The sequence below is a fragment of the Nothoprocta perdicaria genome, unplaced genomic scaffold (assembly GCF_003342845.1).
Source record: "Nothoprocta perdicaria isolate Ctin4 unplaced genomic scaffold, notPer1 scaffold_67, whole genome shotgun sequence".
Lineage (NCBI taxonomy): Eukaryota > Metazoa > Chordata > Aves > Tinamiformes > Tinamidae > Nothoprocta > Nothoprocta perdicaria.
In genome coordinates this window covers 2,104,674-2,123,835 of record NW_020455943.1, presented here as the reverse complement: position 1 = coordinate 2,123,835, position 19,162 = coordinate 2,104,674, and the positions used below count along the sequence as shown (strand labels likewise).

General features: G+C 35.8%; 1 protein-coding gene across 2 annotated transcripts in view; it reads left to right on the top strand.

Moving 5' to 3' along the window:
* The window catches only part of TMEM117 (transmembrane protein 117), a 191,816-nt gene that overhangs the window by 104,133 nt on the left and 68,521 nt on the right, over positions 1-19,162 (top strand). For both annotated transcript variants that reach the window (XM_026050284.1, XM_026050283.1), the window contains one exon: positions 16,967-17,064. In XM_026050284.1, the coding sequence (XP_025906069.1) occupies positions 16,967-17,064 (98 nt within the window). The remainder of the gene's footprint in view (positions 1-16,966; positions 17,065-19,162) is intronic.

Here is a 19,162-nt window from a genome sequence, read left to right as displayed (position 1 = left end):
GCTGAAGCAAAATTTGCTAACACCATTCTAATATCTTCCCACAGCAGAATGCATGTTTTAAAACATTTTGTTATCAGGGACCATATATACATGCTGTCTGCTGATTTTGCATCCCACTGTAAAACAGTATGTGTCTGCACATATATTTAGGTTGCCATACAAAATCTTTGGCACGTAAGTACCCATTATAAATAGCACCTTTCATAAATATCATTTTCAGGGTTCAAATTGGAAGTCTTGTGACGTTATAGCCAAAAACACCCATGCAGATGCACCCTCAGCATTTCTCTTGGGTATGGCTGAAAGCCGGTGCTAGTTGTTCCTTATCAAATAGGTCATTCTTTGCTTCTGTAGCTCTTCCTTACTAACGTAGTGTCTTCTGCCTCTGCTTCCTTCTCTGCATATAAGCATTTTCTCACTGCCCATTTTTATGTTCCCAAACATTTTGAAACTATTTTGTTACTACAGATTGCAACAGAGCTGCGACCCTGCCTTGGAACAGTGCAGATTGCCCAGGAATTGTCATAATTTATCCTTTTGCACTGACTCCCAAGGTCCACTTTTTAGCCTCTCTGTGCAACCAGAAGAATCAATTTAGCAAATCCCTTTGGAGAAATGGACAACAAAATTAAACCCTGAACGTGTGCAAAACACCCTGAGCCTTGGGATCATTCACCGATGTGCTAGCTAAGACTATTTCATGGTAGGAGTGATGATCTGGGCTGTGAGGACATGGTGAGGACGAGGTGCCCCTGGCAGGCAGGGGGCAAGCAGAAGTGGAGAATCGTCCAGGAGGACAATGCAGGGTAGGAGACCTCCCTGCCTTGGAGACTGGGCAAGAGAGAGCTTGAGAGTGCGGCTGTGGACTCTGTACTTGGTGCAAAAATGTTGCCTGTACAAAAATGTTTGTGGACCTGGGACCTGTGAATTGTTCATATTTGGGGCTGTTAATCTCTGCCATTCTGATCTTTAAACAGCACTTTGTTTTGGCCAGAAAGGCCTCTGGGGCTGAATAAAGGCCTCTGGGGCTTATAACTGTGCATTGGCAAAAATGTGTACAGAAAGATAAAATAAATTAAAATGCATGTTTCATTTAAGGATAAACTCATTCTCTTGTGCTAGGATAAGAATTCTAACTGTCTATTTTAATGTGCTACTAAAAAGTCACTATTAAAAATCAACTACTATTTCATGTGATTTTCCAAATGCCAACCCCACAAGTCATTCGTTTTTCCAAAGCCGTCATGCTGTATCTCCACCATGCAAGAACTTAAGCATTATCATTTGCTGTTTTTATAGTACATTTGTTGTTACACTGAAATAGAAGCAAATGATAATCTCTTTACTGATCATTTTCATCAATAACTATGTGCCAAGTCATAAGTGACAGCTAGAAGGATGCCATGTTTACTGTCATTTGTAGCTGCCAACATATTTGTGGCAATTGTGAAATAGAAAAAATAATTTTAGTAAAACCAGCAGAAATATCGTTTTCAAATATTGATTGTATGAGCACTGTGTTGTAGCTAAAGAAGTGAGGCTGAAAAATGTGATTCTGTGAGTCATTCCTTTCATTGCCTGGTTCCTGGCTAGTCTGCAAATACTGTGAGCAAATAGTTTGTGGGATTGTCCCAGATTTTTCAAATCCTCATTTTTCTTGTGAAAATGATGGACAATAGACACAGTTGTGTAGTCATCCAGGGCAGCTTTGCAAAACAGAATTTGAGAGTTGTTCAAATTAAAATTAATGTCCTATTTCCCTGGAACCCTAAGGTTTCATGGCTGCTGGGATGGTGAACAGACAAAATAGGAGGTATTTGACACAGAGAACATACTTTCAAAATGCAACATATGCAAGAACATACTTAATCACCTTTGTGTTTGTAATCTTGCTACAGGAAAAAGCACAAATTAATCAACTTTTGATAAGTCATTAATCATAGCAAAAACAGAAAACTCAAGATTCAACTCATGTTAAATGAAACATAATTGTTATCCATGGAATGCAACAAAATTTAATTCAGTAACCTATTTTCAGGAAAAAATCACCCAGAATTCAGATTATAAGCCAATTTAAAAAGGCAAGAGTGTACCCTAAATCCAGACCATATTTGCCATTCTGCACATAAGAAACACAAGGATGTGCAACGGGTAAATGAAGCCAAAGCAAGCAAGCTGTGTTTTGTGGTATGACATCCAAGTTAAGCTGCCTGCCTCTCAGGAGGCCGGGGCATTTCAGGTGAGCTGCTCGTGAACCCAAGTGAGTACATGCAGATGGCATTGAGGAGCACTGAGAGGGCACACGGGCTTGGATACGTGCCAGTTTGGGGAGTTCTTTGCTGAGTTCCTCTGTGTGGTATAACGAGCCTCAGCTAAAGTCTCTTTATATATTTATCAAATGAGACACTAAAGCTTATAAATTTCTAAGCAGTTATTATGCCTTTTCTCATCAGACAGCAAAGAGGTTCAGATGACAGCTCTGGATTCTGTGCATTTTTAAGGTATCTTAATTAGTCATGAAAGTGAAAAATCTAGAGACCACTCTAATTAGCAGTACTTTCATAATTGAGGACTTCAGGTAATGTGTATTCTCTGGCAGACTCTCAAGTGCAAGCTAAGGCTGGAGTCTTAGACTTGAACTTTCTGCTCTCAGAAATTCTATCTTTAGTTTGTCTTGACTTGATTCTTGTCTTGTGAATTGATCTCATATATTATATATTATTCTCTTCTGGACACTCCAGGAACTTTCAGTCAATCTGAGATGTCTTGGGCAGTATTCTGATACATAGCTTAAAGCAGTAGCCTCTTGTTATCTAGGGATAATCTATTTGCCCCTGTCAGGTTTTGTTTCTGCAGAAGGAAGTTCAAGAAGTACTTTTAAGCCCTACACTGTATCTTCAATTCTTCTGTAGGTGTGCAATAGTATGCCTGTTTACTGAGTTTATTTCAATCTCATGCTCTCATTCATAGAATTATGTAATTTCCACACTTTTGTGTCTCTGTCCTTTCTCTTTTTTTTTTTTTTTTTTTTTGATTTTCGTCCAAATGGCTATCTTCAGATTATTGAAAACTGATAAGATTTGTTATTAAATCTTATTTTTCTATGTATAGGATTGAGGAGGCTGTAGTATGAATGAGAAAAGGCTGTATACATTGTATTTTTTCACTTTGCCCTCCTGAAAATTAATTTATACTTAATGTAAAGACAGTCCAATTCCAGCTATCTATAGCTATAATCATCCTATCTTCACCTATTACATGGAATTTTTGCAAATATCAAGGAGGTGCACTTTTATTAACAATGTTTATGAATATTGTCGGTTTTCAAGCAAAATGATATTTTTATATCATTTCTTACATAAAAATTCACTTGAAAAAATCCGTTCCAATTTTTTAAGCTAACCCAAATTGGTATAGACATGAGATTTCTGTTTAAGTGACAAGATAAATCAGGGAATCTATTCTTCAGTTTTATGGATTAAATGCATGCCACTTACATTTGTCATTTGTGCTTGAAGGTGTACCACATGACCTCTGCTAGATAGTCATTAAACTAACAGTATAAATCTTAGGTTAATATGTACCTGTTACAGATGCAAGCACATTAGCATTAGCTTAGGTTTTCCACAGTCTTTGAAGATGGTGTGGGTGTGGAATGGAATTGTCAGATAGATACAATGTCACAGTGATCTGGTGTAATCAGAGTAGTCAATCCACGGCTATATATTTTTAAAATGCATTTCTCTGAGCAAGTTGTTATAAATTATTAACAATGGCAACTCAGCAACTTTTAAATTTAAGTTATGAAGGACTGATTTAAAGATGACCATCTGAGTCATGGCAGGGAGGATGAAATTTCAATCAACTCTTAATTTGATAAAGAGATAGTATAACTTAAACCTATAAATATTTGATAACCTTACTTATTATTGCAGTAGTGAGTATCCAGTGAAAATACTAGCTTTATCTTTTCACAGATAATTTTCTGTCTCGTACCCTTGAAGACATGCAATTATAGTTTGAGAACAAGAATAACTCAACTGAATTTCTGCCCTTTCTTTATGGTTGTAAGACACAGATTTTTTATTATTTTCGTTTTTCTTTGTTTATTTGTTTATTCTTAGTCATTGAGTAGCTTTTTGTTTCTCATTTTTAAAGAAAAGATGCTAGAAAGTATTAAGACATTGCGAGCTGGTCTCCAGGTCTTACATTTTCCCACATTACAGTGGTCCCCTTCATGTATTAAGAATAGGACCAAGAGCTGGAACTCAGCCAAGCAGCCTGTCCAGAAAAGCCAAATGTCAGTACTCCTGAGTTATGTTAATATAATAAGTGAAAAGTATAGAATCTTAGATGGGATGAGTTAAATACAGGTGATTTTAAATTGTAGAGTATAGCTAATCCAAGCATGTAAATATAGCCTACATTCAATTTCCTGAGAACTCTGGGGGGAAAAAGTCAGCATTGCTTCATCAATATAAATAAATCGGCTCATCTGGCTGAAAAAAAGAAAAAGGTGGCTTAACAAAACAGTCAGAAGAAATAGATAAGGCACTTAAAGCCGGTATTTTATATTAACTAGAGGCAGAAAGGTCAAAGCTTAAGAAAGGCAAAATAAGACAAGTGATGTTGTTCTCCAAGGTATTATGCTAAATGTAAAACGGCTTACCAGCATCACTGGAAGCTGCTTACCAGCATTATTAGTACAGGATTTTGAAATGATTGGAGAATATTCGTTGTTGCTTTATAAAGAAAGAAAGAATTTTGGATATTGATTATAAACCTCCCAAAAGCTATGGACTAAGAAAAGGAGGTAGCCTAAGTATGATGGTCAAGTCATACTTAGTCAACTGGTTTTCAACTAAGTACTAGCCAGGCAATTTCAACAGAAGGTGCACAGTCTTATGCAAAACACTGATTAAAATGCTTAATCAAGTAAGCTGAGATGACAAACAAGACCAGCTGTACGGCAAAGATTGTGCCATATCAGCTGTGCACACAGTATGGCTTTAACTTGAGAGCTGTCCACATGAGAAGCAATAATTGACCAAAAATTATTGTTCAAAAGAGAATCTGATGAAAAATAGCTGCTTAGACTATGCTGATAAAACAGTGGTTTTTCTTTTATTTGTAGTATCTGAGTTTTTAAGAAAAGCAACTTTAATTTGAAATTGCTCTCCTTAAGATTTTCCTTTTTTCTAAAGAATCAGCTAGTTGGCTTTTTAACGTGTTATATGAATATGTATAAGGTAAAAATGCATTTTAATGAGTGACCATTAGTTGACTTTGTAGGCCTTTCTGTGTAGACAGTAGGTACCAAATTGGCATGTCAAACAAACGGTGAGCAATTGCAATCATGATCTAATGTTATTTGCTGTCTTCCAAATGGTATCAATCCTACTTCCCAAGAGATGATCATTTGCAGACAGATAGTCATGTGCATGAAGCCAGGAAAGAAAACCTGAAAGAAATCTTGAATTTGTTTTTATGTAAGAGAGATTGAATTCCAAATGAAAGTAGAATATGAACATAGATGTTATGATATAGAAGCATTAGTAACATCTAATTAAAGATTTTATTCTCAAATGGGCTTAAACTATGCAACAAAGTTCCTTCCATTCTCTTTGAATATTTTATTTCCCTAGAGGTCCTGCTGCTCTTTCAGTCGTTATCAAACTAAGGCAACAAAAATCCTAAATTCTGCCTATGCTCAGGCAATTTTGCATTTTGTTTAAAGAATGCTGATTTCTATAGTTGAGGACATTGTTACTAGCAGGCCTTTCTAGTCATACTTGACTTAGCCAGCAAAAGCTGGGTTTAATGTCACACAGGCTGTATCTTTCAGGACAAGTCCAGAAGGAAGTATAAAATCCAGTCCGTGGAGTTATAGCAATTCTTTGGAGATCCAGGCTTGCTCTATCACTTTTCCAAAATCCCTCTAGCAACTCAACTAGCATTTAAGAATCCTTAATAAGCCACTCTCCCCTGTGTACCTTCAATATTCTTCCCAAAAGTAGTATGGAACATTTTCAGTTGTATCCATTAATGTTTACCAACCATATTTGCCATTTGATGTTTATTATACTGCAAAATTACCAAAACTTCTTGTTTCAAAGTGATATTTTATCTTGATTCTACAGTAATAGGAATTATATATGAAAACCTGAGCTTAAAATTGTAAGAGTGTTTTATCTTACAGTTCATTTCTATACACTGTATTTAGTGGAAATTCCATGAAAACATGAACCTCAGGACGTAAATATAACTGAGCCAACCAGATGATTTTATGGGAATAGCAGTACCATGATGCTTGAAACATTAAAGGCTTCCAATATTACTGTTCTCAATAGAGAAAAATTAAGGGATGTTCTCTATTTTCTGAGCAATTAGCCCCAAAAGTTCCCTATTCAGGGAATAGGAACATACTTCATTTTGTATTTTTATTTCAGCACTGAGAATATGCTGAACAATCCTGATACAATTTAAGAAAAATGTTATTTCTCTGCTTTCATAGTACAAACGTAGTAGATTCTGTTTGTACCATTCTGATGGGGATTTTTAGCTGTATGAAAATGTTGTCTTAAGAATTTTTAAAGATGAAAATCTGACTCAAAGACAGTTGATTGACTTTTTCAAAGCCAAATATTTCTTATTCAAAACAGCAAGTGAGGTTATGTGCTTTTCAAGCACATAAAGTCTGGACTGTGGTCCAGAATTTCCCATTTTGAGTTGGGACCAATACTAAAAGAAGGTTCCACATGCAATTTTTACCCCAGAAGTCAGATCAAAGTAATTTTTTTAAAAAGAGATTGGCTAAGACTGTAATCATGCTTGTGCCTCAAGTGTGGAATTGCCCTGAAATGTGTTTCTGCTTAACAGAATTTTTTTTGAATTGGCTTAATGACTTATTTTCTCAGTGTGGTTGTAGCTTCAGTTCACAAGGGTAATTGAAAGCAGTAGTTACATTGCACAGAACTTCTCTAAAGGACAAAGAGCTGTGAGCAGAAAATTCATTTGGTTGCATAATGCTGTCATATCACGAAGAAAACATTGTAAAGAGCCATGGGAAGTTGTGTCATAAGTGTTTCATAGATTTCTGCAGTTTTTATGGTAGCAGTACTCATTTTCTAGTTACTGTTTTCAGAAGCTATAAGAAACTTGCTTTGTACAGAATTGTTCTGAAATGCCATGAAAATAGAACTGGACAGACCAAGCAAAGCAAGGGTAAATCTTCCATTTCTTCTTCTGTGTCTATGGCTTCTTTATACCAGTTCATAGACTGAAAATGAATAGAAACTGCTCTGATTTGTCAGCATATCATGGATCTGAACGAACTTGCAGCAAGGGGCCAGATTTTGCTTTGTTCAAGCTCTGTACTTGGGCAGGAGGAAGCAGGTCCTGCTACAGGTCTTTCTACACAAATCACATTTGTGACTGCTGCAGGTCATTGGGAATTCCCCCGTTCAGATGGTTCTTCAGTGCCGAATGTCCTGAGTGTGAGAAAAAATGGTGAAAGGCAGAGGATGAACATCCAAGCTTGTAACTGCGTCCTTCATTTGGTTTGATGGATTCCTTTTCATTTTCATCAAACAGATTCTGCATGAACCACAGAGTAAAGACACCAGCAGAGATTTTGAAAGATGTTATGATGTCTTATGCTGCTTATACTTATTATAGTTGGCACATGCTGTTGATCAAGAACACACTGCATAACATGAGTAGGATTCCCAAAAATCACGGGGTAAAAGAACCTTGTTATCTTTTACTTCCCATTGACTCACCCCTCTTTACAAGAAAATATTTCCTCAGTAGTCACTGAACAGAAGTTACCTGGGGAAGAGAACTGAAAACTCCAAAATATTCTACAATAATTTTCTACTGTCACAAAACTTTCTTCTTCTTTCACTACCTTTTCTACTCTAGAATCACCCTAATACTATGTTCTCTCTGCAAGTGATACCTGTAATTTTGCTGGGTTTCTCTTATGTATTAGCTTATCAAATACAGTCAAAAAGTAAGAGAGAAAAGGAAAGACTCATAAAGAGACACCAAACGGTATATTTATTGTCATTTGTGAACACCACTTTTTTTTTTCCGAAAAGCAAGAACTTCAAAACTGCAAACATGAGGGAAGCAAAAGATGACTTTCTGGCACATGAAACCACAGAGAAGCCAGAGATAGCTGTACTGACAGTTTAGACTCACAGTTTGTGAGTCTCTGCCCTTACGGGTGTCATGATATGAATACAAATGATGCCACTGCCCAAGAGTAACAGTTAATTGCCCTCCACAGAAAGCTGTCTGTATCTGTTCTAAGACATGAGTAGTATATGTATATTTTAGCTGATAGATGGAAATGTTAAAAGAGGATAGCCATGAACTTTATATCTGATCAGTCAAAACATTTATCTGGTGAATATGTCTGCCTGGGGTTCTTCCTCCTCCATGTCTTGGGAACTGGCAGTTTTTACATGTGTGTCTAGCCTGGTAGCTTTCTCCACAGAAGTGACTCTGGAGTTTCAAAACTATCTAGCTTCTACAAGATAGAGATTGAATTTCACTGCAATTCATTGAGATGAAATTTTTCCATATTTTCATTGCTGCTGATAGTAAGCTTGCTAAGGTGCATGTCCCTTATAAGACCCATGAATTGCATTTGTTATCTGTGAGTTCAAAATTTTGCTTAGAATAAGCAGAGAATGGTTCATACCTTAATTACTGTGCTCCACCATTTAAGGGATATTTTCATATATGCCAAAACAGACTTCTGTGCCCTTGTGCTGTGACTGGAACCAGGAACCTGTACCTTCCTGTAGGTACATGGACAAATACTCACATTTCTTTAGAGTTTCAAAATGTTAGAGGTCTCTTCAACTTAAAATGCCACTAGATGCATTTTGCATAAAAACCTGGCAGTTGGATGACTAGGTTTGGGAAATAAGAGACCTAGAGTTCAAGGCCTATCAGCATGAACATTCCTTGAGCTTTCTCTTCTTCTGTCTGGGTTGCAAAGGTTACCCGTAGCAATGCTATATAGTTAGGTGTGCAAGATCCACAGGCTGAGTAAAAGAGAACATATTAGGAGGGAGACTGATTCTGAGGCTGCGAGTATCATGCAGGCTTAACCTAGGCACTTGCTTTTCATTTTGTAGTAGAGTCAATGGATAAAACCTGTAATATTGGTTGACCTACAGGACTGAGAGAGCAAAGGCTAAGAAGGGTGAATCCCGCTTGACTGCTTTAAACACAACGTTACGGTGCGAAGAGGAACCTCTGCTATTTTTTTGCAGTCTCCCAGAAAGCATTGTATTTTTAATCTCAAAAATACAGAAACACCTCCTGTGGAGACCTAAATCAAACACCTAGTCAGGTACACATCCATATCTTGTATTTTTTAATGTCTGCTTGTGCTCACTTTCCAGCTAAGTGTAGGGGTGAATTGGGTCATGGATTCGTGATACCACTTGCTCGTTCTTTAGAACCCTTTGCATGTCCTTCCTCCCCACAGGACCTACAAGGAACTTGGATTCACTCAGGTTGTCTGCCTGGAGCAGCCTGCTGAGGACAAGAGCCTCATTTTTAGTCACACAATGTGTAGATATTGCCTTTCGAGTCTGCTGCAACCTCATCCCCTAAGAGCCATCACCTATTTCATTAACTTAATTAATGAAACTTCAGTGGGAAACACTAAGGAATGTAGAAAACTTGGCTGGGATTCAGGTTATCAGACTTTCAACATTAGCAGTGTAAACATCTGTCACAGGGCAAGTCTGTTCTGGAGTAAAGAGAAAGAGATGCATCTTTATAATTAATCTAATCTACTTCAGGCATCTTCCTGAAATTAATTGCACCTCAGAAATGCCTCTTTCTTTTCACTGGCTATAAAAGGAATCTATATGAGTTTAGATGAGCATGGCATATGTGTGCAAAATGCTAGATGGTGTGACTTCTATCCCCATCTTTTTAACAAAACCCACCAAGCTTCCTGAATAAACATGTAGAGCTCTCGTGTAATGTTGGGCTGTAGATGGAACTGAGCTGAATGCCTTAAATAAAAACCATGGCATAGCTTTATCCCTCATATTTTGTCTGTAACTCGTGACATTACCCAGGCCTCCACTTATGCATTTATAAAACTAATAAAGAACAGCATACCACAAAAAAAATCCTCCTGAAATACAGTACTGTTATATAAACGGTAGGTGCTTGCCGCATGGCAACTAGTATACTTATTTTAGATGCTCAGTGAGTTGTGTTCACAGTAGGGATTGAAAAATGAGCTGGCATGACTTAAAAATTTCTAGTGAGGCCCTGCTTCTATTGTACAATTGTTTCTAAATGAGCTATTTCTATTTATCAAGTATCAATTATGTATTAACAAATATCAAAAAACAAATTATTTATTTTTTCTTTTTTTTTCAAAATATATTCTTGTACATTTATTTCTGCTACAGGAATTATTTCTGCTGCTATTGAAAACCTAAATATAATTTCCAGAGCAGCTTGAGCATATCTGTTATTCAAAGGCAAAATTCTTCCCCAAAATAATATCAGAAAAAAGCCCTGCCTAACTTGTGGTTTGGTACCTAAAGAAGTTATTCTCCATAAATTGTGGACTAGGTACGGGATGTGTGGAATATCATGTCCTAACTCTATACAAAGGAAGTACTGACTTGGGTGATCATGCCCTAAAGCTGAGTTCAAAACACAGTTTTTTATTTGAGTTGGTTTCCCTGTGACAATGTGACAATAACAGAAACTGCCACAATAATATTTGAAAAAAATAATGCTAGCCTAAAATCAAGAAGGCATTCTACTCCTCAGGACTTGAAGAAATAAATTTACACGGATCAGTAAAGATAGACATAATTAATATGAGCATCGCTTCTTTTTTGTATAGAAGAGGTCTTGGTCTTTGGTCAAAACTCAAATGCAGCGCTGTGAAAGTTTGCCAAGGTTGTGCTTCAGGAGAGGAGTTCTCTCCATAGCAGTTCTCTCCACAGCATATTTTGTAAGAGAAGCACTCTGTAACTTTTTACTGATAAGAGATGTACAAATGCAAAAAGCAATATCAGTCCCTATTGCAGAAGCAACAAAAGTGAACTGTAATATTATGTTTTATCATGCATATTGATCACTGAATTGTGATAGCCAATTAATATTACTTTTTAGGATTTACCTGTTGCTAAAGTGATGACAAGATAAAAACCATGTGTTAGCTCTGATCAAACAGGAAATAGCAAGAACAATTAAAAGAGTGCATTGAAGAGGCTGTGTTTTGTGTGTTTGCTGTTGCTTTGAAAATGGAAATATAAAAAGAATTCCTTAAAATTAAATTTGAGAGAAGTAGTATAACAACAGCTGCATTTGCTGTTGACAAATGCTAAGCCTGAAATATGTTATCACCCTCATAGATCAGTAAATGTCAGTATTAATGTTTGTTTTCAAACAATTTCCCACTTTCTATATTCCCAGATGCAGCAGAGGGGATTAAAATAAATTGGCAATTATTTCTGAGATTGTGTAACAAAGTTATTGACAATTTTGCCAAAAGAATTTCATAACTGAAGGAGATATTTTGTATTGGCTATATCTAAGTCATAAAAACCTTGAGTTGTGTCACATGGAAGATAGTTTTCTCCCTAATATCTAGTAGAAAGAAAGACCATTTTCCTTTTAAGTTACTTTTGCACATCAGGTGATCTGCTCTGCAATTTTTCAATATTTCAAAAAGCTGAAGACAAAAACAATGTCTGGAAGCTTTTAGTGACTGAATACTAAGTGTTTTTCTGATTTTGTGTATGTTTACCGTGATGTAATCACTCACTGGAAGAGTGAGTTACAATAAAGAATTGATGTGTAATTACTGCACCACTTATGTATAGCTCTTACCTAAATACATACATCCACAAAGCAAACCAGATGGAACTGGACACATGCATTCAGCTACACTCATTAGTTCTTGCTGCCTTCATACCTTGACATCATCAAACACCATGAATTTAATAAACAACACTAATTTAACTTCTAATACTTGTTATACATATAACAGTGGCAGAAATGTATACTTTAGAGAAAAAATTAAATTATGCTGACGATAGACATTGCTATTGTAAAACATTGCTTAGAATATAATGTTGACAGTTCTTTTGATGCAAGCAGGGTGATCATCCTACCTATTTTTTACATGTTTATTGTAGGCGTTTTTGTGTTTTTAGGGCTTAATAAGTTAGAGAGCTTAGYGAAARTAGATGATATAGTATAGYATAGGGCATAGAGCTTAGGGCATKGCGCTCGGAAGATCTCGCGATGTCACGGGAGTTAGGAGTATAATTAATTTATGCAGTTTACTGATAACCCCATGCCATACAAGGCGAAAAGTAGAAATTAGTCTCCCGATTGGGCAGTAGGTGAGTTTCCGCATTCAGCTGGAGTATATAGGCAGACTGAACTRYGCAATAAWYRCCATTTTGCCGCATCCCCCATAGTGATAACTGTGCTCCAGGGCCCTGGGGTGAGGACAACCCCAGGTCAGTCCAGCTAGCAAACAAGGCTTGCCGACCCCCGTCGGCAACANTGTAGGCGTTTTTGTGTTTTTAGGGCTTAATAAGTTAGAGAGCTTAGCGAAAGTAGATGATATAGTATAGTATAGGGCATAGAGCTTAGGGCATGGCGCTCGGAAGATCTCGCGATGTCACGGGAGTTAGGAGTATAATTAATTTATGCAGTTTACTGATAACCCCATGCCATACAAGGCGAAAAGTAGAAATTAGTCTCCCGATTGGGCAGTAGGTGTGTTTCCGCATTCAGCTGGAGTATATAGGCAGACTGAACTRYGCAATAAWYRCCATTTTGCCGCATCCCCCATAGTGATAACTGTGCTCCAGGGCCCTGGGGTGAGGACAACCCCAGGTCAGTCCAGCTAGCAAACAAGGCTTGCCGACCCCCGTCGGCAACAGTTTATTAATAATTTTGCCTATTTTTTTACATGTTTATTAATAATTTTGACAAAATCAAGATTACTTGGTGGTGGCCAGTGACGGAACAAGAGGTAACGGGTATAAGTTGCAACACAGGCAGTTCCATCTGCATGTGAGGAAGAACTTCTTTCCTGTGAGGGTGACAGAGGCCTGGCACAGGCTGCCCAGGGAGGCTGTGGAGTCTCCTTCTCTGGAGACCTTCCAAACCTACCTGTTCCCCATGCTCTGGGTGTCCCTGCTGGAGCAGGGGGTTGGACTAGATGATCTCTAGAGGTCCCTTCCAGCCTCAACCAATTCTGTGATTATTCCAGCTCCTCTGTTTCTCAGCAATAGCCCCATGAAGTAACTTCTTCATTGATATAAGGTGTTGCAGCTCTGCTGTCCATTAGACCTTTCACAACTCATGACTGAATTAAGAAATAAAGGTTTCAGAGCTTACCGTACGTTTTGTATTGGCCCTTCCTGTGGATCATGACTTCTTCTATATTCCGACAAAACTGGAAGGTTGCTGCTGTCATACCATAAAAATTTATCAAAGTAGGAATAGAGCAATGAAAATCCTCCCCTGAATGTTCATTGATACTTAATGCATGTAACATTTTGCCTGGAATACGTCGCAGCCTAAGAGGGATTGTCCAGAGCCCATTTCTCTTTCAAGATGCAGTTTCTGCTATTGCTTATGTGGAGAAGTGCTAACACAAAACTACTCCATACATTTCTGTACTGTTAAGTTTCTAAAATATAACTTTGGGAGATGAAAATAGCTTGGCCAGCAGCCCACAGCACACTATTTTTCCAGGAATTATCACTGTGCTCTGAAGACACAGCAGAGTCCCAACTAGTGAAGAATTTGGATGGCTGAAGGGCCACAGTACTAGGTTCTTTTCTCCTTTATTATTAAGGAAGTTTTACCTACAGTTAGCTTATCACCAGAAGAAGTAGGTAGGCTTACCTGAAACTCCCAGTGCAGATATTGCCTCTGGTGTGGAGGGCGGTGTGACTTGTCCTGCTGCATTATTTGACCTAAGGTGGGCTGAGCATCTTGGCCAATGTGCTCTAGCAGAAACTATAGGGATGGAATAAATGAGTTTTAGGGTATCCTATTGTTGTTTTTTTTTTCTTTTCTATTGTTGCTTTATAATTTTACTTTCTGCACATGTTGTTTTTGTGAATTACCTGTACTGAACTTGATTTTGAATCCTGGGTTCCTACATGTTTATGATACAGTGTAATTTTTCACACATCAGAAAAAGCCATTTGATTTTCTGTAATAAAAATAGTGAATCATACTATTTTGTCATAGGTCTAATGATAAAATTTCCTTAAAAATGTATTGTAAGCTATCTTCATGGTTAATATAAACTGAATAATATGAATATTGAGTAATATGAATACTTAATAGTCATATCTACACTTTGCAAAATGAAATCTAAGGTTCCATAACATATTACAAGGCATGTTAATCTCCATTTTAAAATGAAAATATTTTTCCATGCCTTTTGTAACCTAAAAATTGTGCAGTGTCACTTATGCACTTTCATGCAATGCAGCTATTACTCTCATGAGACACGAAAAATGAGAGTCATTGCGGTCATTATAAAAAGCCATTCTTTTTCCGTATTGAATCAGTGTAATTAATCGATTAAAGTGTAATATCACATCTCTAGTGCTCCAAGAAAAAAAAATACATTACCTAATTATTTTGTAAAGTGGCGCTCTCCTTTTTATCTTGATTAAATAAGATGCATGCATAGATTTACTGAGGCAAGCAATTATTTTCTATTCCTGAATATCAGCAGTGTTTTCAAATTCAGCCCTGTAAAACACAGGGAAATGTTTGCTGGCCAGTAATTGCACTGTGAGCTGAAAGAGGTGCACACACACACTCATCTTTATATTAAACTGTGTAAATTAAATTTATGTTTTTGTATTTTTGTTTCTTTGTCTAAAAACATCATTCCAAGAGCAATAATGAGGCTTGGTTGTTCCTATCCAAACAATATTTGCACAATGACAGTGTTGAGCACTTTTCTCCTATAAGCCACTTCCCACAATGACTGTCCTTGACCAAACCAGAAAATGAATTTGATTTCTCTAATGCAAAAGGTAATTGGATTTTTCTTTACGGAATGCATCCCTTTAACGACTGTCTCTGCTTCAGCCAATTTAGCTGCGACTGACCTGACATTGATCTGGTGATATGACTTTAAATAAATGCCAAAGCTAAGAGATGAAAGACCAAATGTCTTCTATCACAAAGAACATTTCCTGCCTCGTCTTGCTGTTTTCCCCAGAAAATGTCTCCTTCTTGAATGTCATTCTTCTGAAGTGCACTGCTGTAGTAATTGGTCATACAGCAGCAAACTGTATCCTTCTACCAACTGTAAGAAGTATTTCCCAGGAAGCACATGGAGAAAAAATTCTGAAAATTGAATAAAACTTTTACAAATAACAGTTCTTATTTGCAAATATTTATTACTGCAAAGAGTCTTCTTAAGAGAATTATTACTAAAGGAGTAGAATTACATATTTAGAGAGGCCTTATTTGGCATTATTTATCAAAACATTTGCTTGGTTATTAAAAATATGATAGCATTCTGATCTTAGGAAAAAAATACCTGCAGAAAACAATTAGTAAAAATGATATTTCAGGATATAATCTGTTCTTTCTTCAGGCTATCGGTCATGGAATCGTAAAACCGTAGATTTCTTATTTCTACTTATAATCCAAATATGCTTGAAATATGCATTTGGAGCCAATCCTGCAAGCTGCCGAGCTCTTTTAACCTCAAGTCGGCTATGAACCAAAATTTCAAATTTGAATTTGTGTATCTACTTTAATCATGGGCTCTGTGTTGTTTTTGGACATTCTGGTAAATGCCTCTGACTGAAAGTAGCAGCTCACATTCTGCATGATAAATTTGATTTTTAAAATTCTATATATCGAAATAAATACAATGGAAAGTAAAAATAAGAAGTGTTCACTTCAATAGAAGTGAATGAGAACAACTTTTTCCTTCTGAAATCTCATTAATAATTTTCCACTGTGTACTGATGCCAATGAAAGATAGTAAGATTTGCTTTATTTGTATTTTGTAGCAAACAGTGGCATCTATTTCCCTTCTTTGTTCAGTTAATTTTTAATTTATATGTATACATAGGTGTTCCAATTTTCTGGGTCTTTTTTCTACAACAGAATTGATGAGTTTAATCTAATGTAATTTTATTTGTTTTATTGCACAGTTAACCTGAAATAAATGAATATGAAAATGCATTTTCCCAGCAGTGCAGTGGACTTAAGGGTTCTTCATTTCCTTTAGAGTCATTACCCATTTTTAAGTGTGCTGTGCAGAAATAGTGCATGCATCTAAGTAGCAGAAGAATTTAGGTAGTACATATATATCCAAATTAGGTAGTACACTTAAAACCGAAAATGGATTTAAGCATTGCATATTTTTAAACATTATGCAAGATCTAAGTTTTGGGGAGAACTTTAGTGCTAGACCTGTTGTCCTTTCTAATACCAAGGATCAGGAGAAGATTGTAAATGGCATATAGCACTTAATCCACAGGCTTTTATTTCCTGTAATACAATTCATATTTCCAGAGCCATAATTTTATTGATGCTGCTGTCAGTGAACTGGGCCAGGAAAGTCAAATGTGTGTCAGCTTCATAGCTGTAATATGCAAGTAGTCTATATACTGTTTTTTTTTCCCTAGGTTTCTTAACTTTTTCCTTTCAGGTAGTTTGTTTACTTAAACTAACTCCTGTCCTCTTATCTCAGGATCTCCACAAGTCTTCTCATTTTCTTCTAAATTCATTGTGAATAAGAACACCAGAGAGTTTATTTTTTTATGATCTAATTATTAAAATTATCACAACTGAAACAGACAACCTATCTAAAAAAACATGCACTTACTGTCGTAACTAGCACTTGCTTTTGTGACACCAGTTTAACTGTTCATTGTTTTGTCTTCCTCTCTAGGTCACTGATATGATGCTTCAGGACAAACCCTACCCAGACTGGGGAAAGTCTGCCAGAGCTTTCTGGAAGAAAGGAAACGTCAGGATCATTTTATTTTGGTAGGAAAGTAATAACATCTAATTATTGCAAATGAACATTGTGCAGAACATACAAAAATATATATTCTAATTCTCCGTGGCAGAAAGAGATATAAAGGGAATACATGCTGAGAAAAGAAAAATGGAAAAATGAAACTTTCTCTAACACAAAATCACACCATAAAAAAGCTGTAGAAAAGCTGTATTTAGATGAACAATTTCTAATTAAAATATTTGATGTAAAAAATGATTTTAAAAATTGATTTACCATGTTTCTTTTATTCAAACCTAGCAACTGTTTGTAATAGACTTTCAATTTTTTTGCCATATGTGACAATATTTAGATGTCCAATTGTCAATCCCTGCAATTAAAGATAAGTAGAAATGCAAATGTCTTTTGTGAACTTAAAACTAATTATAATAACTGTGAATCCACATTTGAATGACATTGCAAATGGTAAGTCAGACCTTATATTATCAATAAAATTATTTTAAAATAGATTAAATAAATACAAAATTGCAAGAAGTAAGAAATTATTTTTATCCCAAATATATCTTGTAACACATAAATTAAAACCAAGTGGAACAATTAAAATAACATCTAATATGACAGGAAAGAAAGGAAGATGTAGTGTATAGTCCAGGAGGCAACCTAAAGACTGTATAGCTAAAGATGAAAGATGTTACAAAGTTTTCAGGTAAATAAGTAACAGAAAACTTAAGAAATTATCATTATATCTGCTATGGGGTAAAGAATAAAGAGACACATATAGAAAGATGTGGCTCAAAAGATGGCTCAAAATATGTATTTATGTATATTCTGCTACAGTATATGCTAAGAAATATATATGCTTTTTAAGGATTAGATATATTAAATATAATAAGTAAGGATTAGATATTATATTAAATTAAGACAGTTAAATGAAATACTAAGAAATTTAAAAACTTTGAGAAAAGCAGGATTGAATGGCTGACTGGCTACAAACAAGATTTATGAGGAACAGAATAGAATGAGCAGATGCAAAATTTTATTAACACGAGTTGCCTATGGAAAAACTAAAGGTTAATACATGTTGGACCTTTTTTATCCTTTTTTTTTTTTTTTTTTGCTGTTTTTTCCTGAAGCCTTTCTTCAGAATTAACTAAATGAATTGAACACCTCATTAGTAATAGAAATATGAACAAAACTCTAGATTAAATCCCACTAAAAGAAACCAGACTAGCTTTGCTGAAAGAAACCCTTCTGTGATCTGTTAGATTTCTTTGAACATGTCATCAAAATAATTGATGAGGAAGAAATGCTTGATCTAATTTATTTGGACTTTCAAAAGGCTTTTGACAAAGTTCTTCACTGAAGGCAATTAAAAATACTAGTAAGCCCTATGGAGTCCACCAAAGTCATTTAAAAATCATCTAAGAAACGTGGACTTAAAGCTCTAAATAAAGTGCTGTACTGATAAGAGTGGGGAGCCCCATTATTTAATGTTAGAAGTGTTCCCTATTTGCATACATCATGTACATTGGTATAGCAAAGCTTAAAGATGAGGGAAAAAATGTAATTAACAGATGCTTGTATTTTAGAGGGATCTTAGCTAGGTGAAGAAATAGCGTGATTAAAAAGTTAGAAATAGAAGGGCTCCAAAAACTCCTTGTCATCATTGCAAGGAAATGCAGTGGAAGATTCTGTTTCAGTGTGGAAAAAAAAAGGTAGATACATAGAAAATGAGTTAACAATGACAAAAGTGTGATTTGGTTAAATCAGTAAAATGTCTAGAAGATCATTAAGTTTTCTTTACTCTTGACTAAAAAATAGCCTTTTCTAGCTCGGTAAAAAGAGCATAATTAGACTCAAGAAAAAATGTAATTGTACAGAAAATCTGGAAGAATAGAAATAGAGAATAAATGCAAGGTTACATGATAAAGTGTGTTCTTTTCTAATTTATATACCCAATATGGGGAACAATAACGCACTATTAAAGATATTTTAATATTGCTGTAAAAGATATTGTGACTTCTTGTGATTTGAAAAGTTGTAAATCTGTATTCCTTTTTCAAATAATATTCACATCAAAAATTCTATGAAAAGCTTAAAATGGAAATAATGATGGTATTTTCATGC